The sequence below is a fragment of the Erpetoichthys calabaricus genome, chromosome 10, assembly GCF_900747795.2.
Source record: "Erpetoichthys calabaricus chromosome 10, fErpCal1.3, whole genome shotgun sequence".
In the NCBI taxonomy this organism is placed as follows: domain Eukaryota; kingdom Metazoa; phylum Chordata; class Cladistia; order Polypteriformes; family Polypteridae; genus Erpetoichthys; species Erpetoichthys calabaricus.
Window position 1 is genome coordinate 117786995 of NC_041403.2, and position 13240 is coordinate 117800234.

The 13240-nt window shown below is 36.8% G+C and overlaps 2 protein-coding genes across 3 annotated transcripts in view; one reads left to right on the plus strand and one right to left on the minus strand.

Annotated features, from left to right (window-relative positions):
* The window catches only part of LOC114659356 (proteasome subunit alpha type-7-like), a 592565-nt gene that overhangs the window by 32711 nt on the left and 546614 nt on the right, over positions 1–13240 (minus strand). The window lies entirely within an intron of this gene.
* Positions 1–13240, plus strand: part of LOC114659357 (calcium-responsive transactivator-like) — a 52283-nt gene that overhangs the window by 24685 nt on the left and 14358 nt on the right. Inside the window, exons 4-8 of one of the 2 annotated variants that reach the window (XM_028811798.2) lie at positions 4381–4525; positions 4613–4813; positions 5818–5982; positions 12301–12402; positions 12865–12957. In XM_028811798.2, coding sequence (XP_028667631.1) covers positions 4381–4525; positions 4613–4813; positions 5818–5982; positions 12301–12402; positions 12865–12957 — 706 coding nt within the window. The remainder of the gene's footprint in view (positions 1–4380; positions 4526–4612; positions 4814–5817; positions 5983–12300; positions 12403–12864; positions 12958–13240) is intronic. The other variant, XM_028811800.2, reaches the window with a different exon arrangement.

The window sequence follows — 13240 nt, forward strand, 5'->3', positions numbered from 1 at the left end:
ATGTGTGTGTGTGTGTGTGTGTGTGTGTATATTATTATATATATAAAAGACAGCAACACTCATAACAATGACAACACAATTACATTGACAATCATGTTACGTTATTTTTAAAATGTTTCCTTTTCTTTTTCATAACCTCTTTAACACACTACTTCTCCGCTGCGAAGCGCGGGTATTTTGCTATTTATCTATATATATAAAGGAGAGTTGGGATCCGAGAGACTGTGTTTGTGTGTTTGTGGAGGGATGGAGACTTAAGGCGGGTGTTGGAGTCACGTGATCATCTCCCCTCCCATTCACCTCATTTCATTCACTTCATTTCGCTCCGAGCTGAGCTCCGCAGCTGGCGCGGTCTTGCTGTTCTTGATTTGCTTTTCACATGGCCAAGTATACGTTGCATGCTCAAGAGTAAGCTCAGCGCACAACTTGGTCATATTACAACCGGAGGGGCGAACTGACAACATGGTATACAAAGAGATCCTTAACAAATAATTATTGGTATAATTTCCCTCAGTTTATTATTTAAAATTTTAAAGCAGTACTTCGCTGCTGCGAAGCGCGGGTATTTTGTTATATATATATATATATATACATATATACATACATATATATATACATATATATATATATATATATATATATATATATATATATATATATATATATATATATATATGTCTATATTTATATCTATATATATATATGGAAGAGAAGGTCTGTGATACGGTTTGCATATTTGCAGTTGGAGATCCACAAAGGGAGAAAAAACGAATCACGTATCATAAAATAGTTTTATTCCTGAGCTTTCAACCCCTATCAGGGGTCTTCATCAGAGGATAATGCTTAGACTTACAAAAATCAAAGGCAATATATAGCAGCACATTCAGGGGGGGGTGGGTGGAGGTGACTAAGTCCGTATGATCAGCTGTATACATAGGACAAACGTCAAAAAGAATTTCAACACGTGTACAGGAACATTGCAACGCTGTCAGAAGAAAGGACGCACTATCTTTGATATATGCACATACTAAATCGACAGGACACACATTCAACTGGGACAACGTGAAAGTAAAATGTAAGGCCAGTACAAAAAGCGCCAGAGAGTTGGCCGAGTCTTGGCTATCAGATGAAAATGCCATCAACAGACACTTGGACATAAACCCAGCATATGCCAACTTAAGAAGGACATATGCACTTTAATTTAACGATAAACCCCCCCCCCCCTTTTTGATCATACGGACTTAGTCACCTCCACCCACCCCCCCCTGAATGTGCTGCTATATATTGCCTTTGATTTTTGTAAGTCTAAGCATTATCCTCTGATGAAGACCCCTGATAGGGGTTGAAAGCTCAGGAATAAAACTATTTTATGATACGTGATTCGTTTTTTCTCCCTTTGTGGATCTCCAACTGCAAATATATATATATATATATATATATATATATATATATATATATATATATATATATATTTATGTAGATATGTAAATTTGTATATGTATGTGTATATATATATATATATATATGTGTATATGTGGATGTGTGTATGTATATATATATATATGTATATGTAGATATGTATATATATGTATATATGTTTATGTATATATATATGGTTACATAACCTCTTTAACACACTACTTCTCCGCTGCAAAGCGTGGGTATTTTGCTATATGTATATATATATATATATGTGTCTGTATGTGTATATACAGTGGTGTGAAAAACTATTTGCCCCCTTCCTGATTTCTTATTCTTTTGCATGTTTGTCACACAAAATGTTTCTGATCATCAAACACATTTAACCATTAGTCAAATATAACACAAGTAAACACAAAATGCAGTTTTTAAATGATGGTTTTTATTATTTAGGGAGAAAAAAAAATCCAAACCTACATGGCCCTGTGTGAAAAAGTAATTGCCCCCTGAACCTAATAACTGGTTGGGCCACCCTTAGCAGCAATAACTGCAATCAAGCGTTTGCGATAACTTGCAATGAGTCTTTTACAGCGCTCTGGAGGAATTTTGGCCCACTCATCTTTGCAAAATTGTTGTAATTCAGCTTTATTTGAGGGTTTTCTAGCATGAACCGCCTTTTTAAGGTCATGCCATAGCATCTCAATTGGATTCAGGTCAGGACTTTGACTAGGCCACTCCAAAGTCTTCATTTTGTTTTTCTTCAGCCATTCAGAGGTGGATTTGCTGGTGTGTTTTGGGTCATTGTCCTGTTGCAGCACCGAAGATCGCTTCAGCTTGAGTTGATGAACAGATGGCCGGACATTCTCCTTCAGGATTTTTTGGTAGACAGTAGAATTCATGGTTCCATCTATCACAGCAAGCCTTCCAGGTCCTGAACCAGCAAAACAACCCCAGACCATCACACTACCACCACCATATTTTACTGTTGGTATGATGTTCTTTTTCTGAAATGCTGTGTTCCTTTTACGCCAGATGTAACGGGACATTTGCCTTCCAAAAAATTCAACTTTTGACTCATCAGTCCACAAGGTATTTTCCCAAAAGTCTTGGCAATCATTGAAATGTTTCTTAGCAAAATTGAGACGAGCCCTAATGTTCTTTTTGCTTAACAGTGGTTTGCGTCTTGGAAATCTGCCATGCAGGCCGTTTTTGCCCAGTCTCTTTCTTATGGTGGAGTCGTGAACACTGACCTTAATTGAGGCAAGTGAGGCCTGCAGTTCTTTAGACGTTGTCCTGGGGTCTTTTGTGACCTCTCGGATGAGTCGTCTCTGCGCTCTTGGGGTAATTTTGGTCGGCCGGCCACTCCTGGGAAGGTTCACCACTGTTCCATGTTTTTGCCATTTGTGGATAATGGCTCTCACTGTGGTTCGCTGGAGTCCCAAAGCTTTAGAAATGGCTTTATAACCTTTACCAGACTGATAGATCTCAATTACTTCTGTTCTCATTTGTTCCTGAATTTCTTTGGATCTTGGCATGATGTCTATCTTTTGAGGTGCTTTTGGTCTACTTCTCTGTGTCAGGCAGCTCCTATTTAAGTGATTTCTTGATTGAAACAGGTGTGGCAGTAATCAGGCCTGGGGGTGGCTACGGAAATTGAACTCAGGTGTGATACACCACAGTTAGGTTATTTTTTAACTAGGGGGCAATTACTTTTTCACACACGGCCATGTAGGTTTGGATTTTTTTTCTCCCTAAATAATAAACACCATCATTTAAAAACTGCATTTTGTGTTTACTTGTGTTATATTTGACTAATGGTTAAATGTGTTTGATAATCAGAAACATTTTGTGTGACAAACATGCAAAAGAATAAGAAATCAGGAAGGGGGCAAATAGTTTTTCACACCACTGTATATATATTTATATATATATATATATATGTGTGTATGTATGTATGTGTGTATATGTATGTGTATATATATGTTGATATATGTATATATATGTGGATGTCTATATGTGTATATATATATATATATATGTATATATGTAGATATGTGTATATGTAGATATGTATATAAGTATATATGTTTATGTATATATATGTTTACATAACCTCTTTAACACACTACTTCTCCGCTGCGAAGCGCGGGTATTTTGCTAGTATAATATAAAGGGAAAACACAGTAAAACCTTCACTGCATAAAATACACAGACCCCTTCTATGGCAGAAATGTTCTTGCACACCCATCGTTCCTGCTTCATGTTTGGGCTACAAGTCTCACGTTTACATTTAACACATTTTCCAACTTTTAGATACAACTGAGTTTGTCTTCAAGTGACTGAAGAAATATCATATTTTTTGGTTCAAAACTAATTAACATAAAAAGGTCCCATTTGAAAATTAAGAGATAATACAGCCTTAGGCTCCCTCTGCTGGTTAATGAGTATTATGGTTAAGCAGAAAGCAAGCATGTATCTTTTTTATGCACTAATACATATTAATCACCTGTATACCACAAAAATATTACATTATTTATTAATGGATTGGATTTTTACTCAATTAAATATACCACACATTTTTTATGTTGGTCATCACATACTTATACCACACTTCTTACTTTTGGAAACACTCCAGCTAACCAGAGTAGACAATTACAGCCCTCATCATGCATTGTAGAATTATATCAAAAGATTGGCTGGTGAACATGTACATTTAGAATATGAAGGATACAAGTAAACAGTGTATTCATGTAGTGGAACCAAGTGCTTTGGAAGATGAAATGCTAACAGCTTTGAGATAATGGGAATCATCACCTTTTTTGGTGTTTTGTGACAGCCAGACTTGGCAGTTTATTGTTCATTGAAGACAGGATATATTTTTCTTCTTCTTTTTTTTTTTTTGCTGTTTCACACATGTGCTAAATTCTACAGCTGACTATTCTCTTACACACCTGTTGACAGCCTCCCACTCAGAACATCAACATGGGTCCAGGAGGGCTGAACCCAAGTGGGCCAAGCCAGACGCTCCACTCCCAGAATAACCTGAATGACAGCATGGCATCTGGTCTTCCTTCCACCTCTCTTATGCAGAGCCAGATGACAAATGGTATTACAAAAATAGACTACTTTATTATTTTTTTGCTTTCTAAAATTATTTATTTAATGTTTTTAATTCTATTAATTTTTTTGCAAGGGCCAAACCACATGCCAATACAGCAGTCTGGCCAGACATCTCTACCTACTACTTCCATGAGCATGGCGGTCAGTAGCCACAGCAATGCCACAGGTTATAGCCACTCCGTATCCTCATCACAGAGCATGCAAATACAAAGTCAAGGCCAATCAATGAGCAACTATGGTTCCCGGACAAACCTTAACATGCCGTCCAATCAAGGTGAGGTCAAAAAGGCTTGAACAGTGTGCATGAACTACACTAATTCAAACCAGCAATAGTTCTAATATATTTATTTCAAAACTCATTCATCTATTGCTTTGAAATTGCTCATATTTGAATGTGATGGTATTTTGAATATACTGTAGTTGGAAATGTTTTTGAGTCCAAAACTGAATATAATGGGAGAACCAGAAAGACCAAACTCTGCCATAGATTAGACACAACCTTTTGTGTACAGTTGGTTCCACAAGGTGGCTGACATCAAACGTGACACACCTGCTCTGCTCTTCCTGTTTTTGTACTGCAAAGCTTTTAGAGTACAGCAGCATCACATCCCTGATCTCATCACATGGCATCATAGCTCTTACATCAAATAAAACATATGCACATTGTTAGACTTTTTTCATGCCATGATGTTGAAGTGTTAACATATTTCTTTAACCAATTTTTTTTTTGCTCTTTTACTTTTATACATCTAAACTACTTCAAGTATGTGCTAGTTTTCTTAACACTTAACACAAATATAACCATGCTAAATGAGCCAAACAGAAGAATACATTTCCCTCTGGATATATTAGAAAAAAGTTTCTAATGAGGGAAAATTACCTAAACTGATGCAGAAAATGTAACACAGTGAATATACAATTTAGTCTCTCTGCTATTTAAACACTTGATTAGTCTTTACCAAGTTGTGGATCACTGTGGTATATTTTAAGTTGTAATGACCACACTCATCATTGTCCAAACCTGAGAGGCACAATTTGATTAGCAAAGCTTGCTGTTCTCTCCTGCTGATCAGTAATAGTATAAAAATAAATTGAAATAAGTGAGCTTCATTTTATTTGCACTAAACTATGAAAAACATGTTTAATTTTGTCGACCTAACACAAAATGCCATCCATTCCTGTTCAGTGTGTTTTTTTATGCTAAAAGCTGGCAAGAACAATGGTCTAAATGTGTTTTAGCCTTATTTTGCTAAACTATTTCTGTAAAAATGTCTTCAGTCTCAATGCTGCACCAACAAGCTGCAACATCCCATTACACCTCAGCACAAACAGGGAACCAGCACTACCAGGGGCAACAATCCATTGGAATGCTGGGACAGGGTAACCAAGGAAACAATATGATGGCACAGAGGTCCATGGGAAGCTACAGACCTTCACAGCAAGGTAGGAGACTTTTGCCTTTTTATTGTAAAAGTATCATCCCAATGGTATGCTTATTTAGAAGTGGTCTTTTAAAATGTATTCTTATACTAATAAATAATCTCTGCTTTTGCTACCATACTAATGACAAGAGAGATCAAACTTTCCCACGTTGTTCGCACAGGGTATATGCAAATGAACATGCATAAACTAACTTGAACTAATTGCTAAATAATGCTGTCAGTCATACAGTCACTTTCAAAATGTTTGACTTCAGTTTGGTATTCAGAGGCTGGTTATTTTGGTTTTCTGTCCTGGTTCTATTTGTCCAGTGTTTCTATTACTTAAAGCTTAAATATGCTGAAAATGACCAGAGCGTCTACTGGTTTGAGACTTGGAGGATAAAGTAGGCCATGTACTCTCTCTCTCCGTAGTTTTCGCCAAACTTCGTAAGATTTATTGTGCCTGTCAATTCTGCTCTCCTTCTCTGTAAATCACAGAACAGCTTTTGTCAGCCCTAGACCTAAAAATAGATCTCAGCAATTCTCTGTGTGCATCCACAATGAATCGAGTTACAGCACACAGCCTCCCCGAACAGTAAGGATCAGACATTAGGTGTAATAATCACCATTTCTTGGCAAGAGAACTGAGTTTCATTTATAAATGACTCCTTACTTAAAAGATCCTATGTGAAAATTTCACTTGCTAATCAATATAGCTTCCATTCCTCGTGTTTTTAAAAATTGCAGTGGTTTTCTGCTTTTCTTAATCAGCAAATTGATTTGCATTTAAGCATGTTAACTACCTTAGTTATTATGTGCAGTGCATTTTAATGATATTCACCATGGAGGAATCTGTAAAGTGTAACCATTGATTGACTGACCTACAATACTCATTACTTAAAGTTTCTGTCCTTTTTCACTCTAATGTATCTTGTTGTATTACTTACCACTCAAGTGCAAGAGTCTGTAGCAGGCCATACTGCTCTCAAGGCAGTGCAAGGGATTAAAAGAATTGTAAATGAAAAGGGCAAGCATAATAAGGTCTGTAACTTTAAAGATAAACCTACATTGGTTACTGGAGAAGCTAATGTAGCTAATAACTAAAGTGCCCAGGGTGATATGGCCCATTTTGTTTGGCAGATGCCTCAGATGCTTATTCCTACATTTCTGAGCCACATTTTCAAATTAAAGGGCCATACACTGTTGGTGACCGTGAGGGTGCTTGCCCTTCAAATAAGACATTCCCTTGATTTTGTCATGTATTGGTCTAGGAAGGTTCTTTTATGTGGTCTTTCAGTATTCCTTCATGATGTCCCTCTCAGTTTAATGTTCTTGAATTCTTGGCCACGTTTTCAACAAATGAAACCATTCTAGCAATTGAAGGTGTCTTATAAGCATCAATTTCATATTTTGCAGTACAGTATATACAGTTAGGTCCATAAATATTTGGACAGAGACAACTTTTTTCTAATTTTGGTTCTGTACATTGCCACAATGCATTTTAAATGAAACAACTCAGATGCAGTTGAAGTGCAGACTTTCAGCTTTAATTCAATGGGGTGAACAAAACGATTACATAAAAATGTGAGGCAGCAAAAGCATTTTTTTAACACAATCCGTTCATTTCAGGGGCTCAAAAGTAATTGGACAAATTAAACAACTGGAAATAAAATGTTCATTTCTAATACTTGGTTGGAAACCCTTTGCTGGCAATGACAGCCTGAAGTCTTGAACTCATAGACATCACCAGAAGCCATCCTTAAGCTGCGAAAACAGAAAAAACCCATCTGAGAAATTGCTACAATATTATGAGTGGCAAAATCTACAGTTTGGTACATCCTGAGAAAGAAAGCAAGCACTGGTGAACTCAGCAACGCAAAAAGACCTGGACGTCCACGGAAGACAACAGTGGTGGATAATCGCAGAATCATTTCCAAGGTGAAGAGAAACCCCTTCACAACAGCCAACCAAGGGAACAACACTCTCCAGGGGGTAGGCGTATCGATATCCAAGTCTACCATAAAGAGAAGACTGCATGAAAGTAAATACAGAGGGTGCACTGCAAGGTGCAAGACACTCATAAGCCTCAAGAATAGAAAGGCTAGATTGGACTTTGCTAAAGAACATCTAAAAAAGCCAGCACAGTTCTGGAAAAACATTCTTTGGACAGATGAAACCAAGATCAACCTCTACCAGAATGATGGCAAGAAAAAAGTATGGAGAAGGCGTGGAACAGCTCATTATCCAAAGCATACCACATCATCTGTAAAACAAGGTGGAGGCAGTGTAATGGCTTGGGCGAGCATGGCTGGCAGTGGCACTGGGACACTACTGTTTATTGATGATGTGACACAGGACAGAAGCAGCCAAATGAATTCTGAGGTGTTCAGAGACATACTGTCTGCTCAAATCCAGCTAAATGCAGTCAAATTGATTGGGCGGCGTTTCATGATACAGATGGACAATGACACAAAACATATAGCCAAAGCAACCCAGGAGTTTATTAAAGCAAAGAAGTGGAAACTTCTTGAATGGCCAAGTCAGTCACCTGATCTTAACCCAATTGAGCATGCATTTCACTTGTTGAAGACTAAACTTCAGACAGAAAGGCCCACAAACAAACAGCAACTGAAAGCTGCTGCAGTAAAGGCCTGGCAGAGCATTAAAAAGGAGGAAACCCAGTATCTGGTGATGTCCATGAGTTCAAGACTTCAGGCTGTCATTGCCAGCAAAGGGTTTTCAACCAAGTATTAGAAATGAACATTTTACCAGTTATTTAATTTGTCCAATTACTTTTGAGCCCCTGAAATGAAGGGATTGTGTTAAAAAATGCTTTAGTTACGTCACATTTTTATGCAATCGTTTTGTTCACCCCACTGAATTAAAGCTGAAAGTCTGCACTTCAATTACATCTGAATTGTTTCATTTAAAATTCATTGTGGTAATGTACAGAACCAAAATTAGAAAAAAGTTTTCTCTGTCCAAATATTTATGGACCTAACTGTATGTGTATACATATATATACTGTATATATATATATATATATATATATATATATATATATATATATATATATATATATATATATATATATATATAACACATACATACACATACATACAGCATATACAGTGTATGCAGAAAGTATTCAGACCCTTATACATTTTTCACATTTTGCTACATTTGAGCCTTGTGTTAAAATCATTTACATTTAAATTTTCTCCACATCAAGCAATACTCTCCACTCCAGAATGACAAAGCGAAACAAAACATGTACAAATTTTTGCATATGTATTAAAAATGAAAAACTGAAATATCAAATTGACAGAAGTTTTCAGACCCTTGACACAGTACTTAATTGAAAAACCTTTGGCAGCAATTACAGCCTGGAGTCTTCTTGTGTATGATGCGACAAGCTTTGCACACCTGAAATTGGGGATTTTCTGACATTCTTCTCTGCAGATCTTCTCCAGCTCTGTTAGGTTGTAAGGAGACTGTAGGTAAACAGCTATTTGAAAACAGTATTTTCAAGTCTCTTCAGGGATGTTTAATTGGGTTCAAGTCCATGCTCTGGCTGGACAACTCAAGAACATTCCCACAGTTGTCCCCTAAGCCACTCCTGTGTAGTCTTTGTTTTGTGCTTAGGGTTATTGTGCTATTGGAAGGTGAATCTTTGTCCCAGTCTGAGGTCCAGAACACTCTGGTGCAGGTTTTCATCAAAGAAATTTCCGTAGTTTGCTCCATTCAGCTTTCCTTCAACCCTGTCTACTTTTCCTGTTCCTGCCACTGAAAAACAGCCCCACAGCATGATGCTACCACCACAATGCTTCATCATTGGAATGGTATTGCTCAGGTGATGAGAGGTACATGGAGTCCTCCAGATATAATGCTAATCTTGGTTTCATCAGACCAGAGAGTCTTGTTTGTCACAGTTTTAGAGTCCTGTAGGTGTCTTTTTGAAAACTCCAAGCAGGTTTCCATGTATCTTTTACTGTGGAAAGGCTTCTGTCTGCCATAAAGCCCAAATCAGTGGAGTGGTACAGTAATGGTTGTCCTATAAGTTTCATCCATCTCTACACAGGTTCTCAGGAGCTCAGCCTGAGTGACCATTGGGTTCTTGGCCACATATCCTACCGCCCTTCTTCTGCGATTGCTCAGTTTTTCCATGTGGCCAGCTATAAGAAGAATCGTGGTTGTTTTGCAGTTCTTCTATTTAAGAATTATGCAGGCCTCTGTACTTTTGGAAATGTTCAGGGCTGCAGACTTTTTGTGTAGCCTTTAATCACATCTGTGCCTTTGCACAATCCTGTCTCAGCATGCAATTCTTTCAATTCCATGACTTGGCTTTTGCTCTGTCAGTGTCAACTGTGACAGCTGTGTACTCTTCCTAAATATTTTCCAAGTAATTGAACTGACGACAGGTAGACTCCAAACAAGGTGTAGAAACATCTCAACGATAATCAATAGAATGGGATGTACTGTACCTCAGCCAAACTTGATCTGTCATAGCAAAGGGTCTGAATACTTAGGATACAAATTGATATTTCAGTTTTTTATTTTTAATAAATTTTGAAAAATTTTTAAAATGCTATTTTGCTTTGCTATTTTGGTGTGTTGACTGTTGCTTAACTTGGGAAAAATTAATTATAATGATTTTAGCACAAGGATGAAACATAAAATGTGAAAAAAGTGAAGGGGTCTAAATACTATCTGAATACATGTGTATACTACTATATATAGAACAAAGCAGCATGGTGGCACAAAAGTAATCTCCTACGTCGTCACAATTCTGATTATTTGGTTTCAATTTGCACCTCTCTCCAGATTTCCTTTCACATGCCAAAGATGATGCCAATAAATTGGCACCATTCGACTCAGTGGACTAACATCTCATCTAGAAGTGATTTCTGCTTTGCACCTCATCATTAACAATACATTTTAGAAGTTTGTCTCTAATACTTGAGAAAACATCCCTAAACAGAAGTGATTTTGCAAAAATGAAGTTGTTGAATTAAAACAAAAGAGCAGGACAGACCTGGATAACATGCAAAACTATCAAGTATATGGGTGTGAAAACAGTCCCACTGATCATGTTAAATGTTGTGTGAGTTGACTACCAGCTGGGGTATCCTGACTACCAGTTTGGTGTTGTTTTAAACCTGTCCCACATAAAACACCAAATTTACTTTTAAGCACCTTATTTTCTCACTCCCAGTCACCTCTAAATTCTCTAAATATTTTACCTCATTGCCAGTTCAGCATTCACCCCAGCTGTCTGCCCACTTTTAGATAAGGCTTTGATAGGCTAGAAGAATTGAAACATTGCCTGAGAACCATTTTGGACCTAGTGACAGAATTATTCTGGGGATCAGCAGTCCCCATGCCACAGTGTCTTTTGGGAGCCTCTTGTGTGATGTCTGCACCTGTTTATAGCAAGCAGGGTAATCTCTGTACATGTAGGGCTTATCACCCTTTGGCAGCCCAAGACTTCTCACCCTGGCTTGTTAGAGGAAGTGCTACATTACCAATATGGTCTTTTCTCTCTGTATATGTTTAGTGGTAGGCCCATCTCCAGTGTAGTGCAACCATGGTCCTATCTACAGTTGGCAACCCATTTCGAGATGAACATCTTCTTAGTAATATTTCACTATATAATGTCAGCCACCTGTGTTTTGCAGCTGGTGAGTTTGCTACTCAGGTTTTTTTTATTATTGTACTTTTACAGAGTGCTTTTCACAGAGATCACTGTCTCACAGCACTTTACAAAATTTTCTGTCTATATTAATCTATTTTATATCTCTGTGAACATGATAAAAATTCACCAAATTACTACTACTGATTTTACTGGCTTCAAATATTTTGTGGTATTTTGTTTTTATTTACATAAGCTGTTGCACTGTTTTTTCAAGGAGGTCAAATCAACCACTGTAAACACACCAAAAAGCTTTTTCTGTTTTGGGTTGTATATTTGATTGTCGTTATATGCATCAATGCAATTCATCTAAGCAGTTTTGCCATTTTTAAAACAAGAAGCTTGCCTTAAATTAAAATCATCGACAGGTGCCAAACAGTTAATCTTTTTTGACTTCTTTCCCACTTTTACTTAATTGTATATCATTTTATGTTGGTCAATTAACTATAATAAATTGCCCATGCTCATTGTACACATATTGGGAAAGAAAATTGTATTTATCCAAAACTTTCTCACAGTACTAGTACTACTATTACTATTACTATTACTATTACTATTACTATTACTATTACTATTACTATTACAATTACTATTAAGAAAGCATAAAAAGAAAACTATTTTTAGATATGGTCATTCTTTCTATTTCAGGGTCTGCACCACAATATATGGGACAAGAAGAATTTTATGGTGAACAGTATGGACACAGCCAAAACACTGGTGAACCCATCAACCAGCAGTATTATCCAGATGGTACTGCTATATGTATTCTTCAATTCTGTTTTATGATAGTTCAGCTTTTTTTACTGGATTAGCAAATGTACTAATATATTGAAATGTATTATCTTAAAATCTAAATTACACAGAAAATGTTTACATCTTTACTGAGTTGTATAGATACAAATGTAGAGTAAATGTTGTCAAACAGTGCTGTAAGTGACCTTTAGCCTTAGATGCATACTAGTTTGTGGGTGCCATGTCATTGCATTTGTTCACATATATAAACTATAAAGGTTAAAACAGCATTTTGTCATTAGAAGAACAAAACGGAGATAAGGGAGTGTGAAAAGCTGATTAGAGGTTTACTTGTATTGTGGTTAAATGAGTTTATTTTAGGTTTTTGCGCTTAAAGGTAGATTTGCAGTAAAACCAAATGGTGAACTTTGTCTTGTTAGGAAATATTCAGCAGTATTATAAGGTATCTTCTCTTGGCAGGGCATGGAGACTACACATACCAGCAGTCCACATACACAGAGCAGAGCTACGAGCGATCCTTTGAGGAATCCTCCCAGCATTACTACGAAGGAGGTGCCTTTTTATGCTATTATAAAAATGTTTTGTGTTTAAGAACATATTGCTCAGCCTTCATGAATAGCTTCTTCTTTAGTCCAAATATATAGTCAGTGAGATTAACTTTAATAAACCAAGTAAATGTAAAGCTGACAAAAACTCCATTAACAGGTTAAATATTACAATAATAAGAAAGGAACTACAGTGCAAAATAGATCCAGTATTAGGAACAGGCTAAGAGTTATCATGAGTGATCATAAAATTTATGCTGGTGTAGGAGTTTGATATTTATATTGGGTTT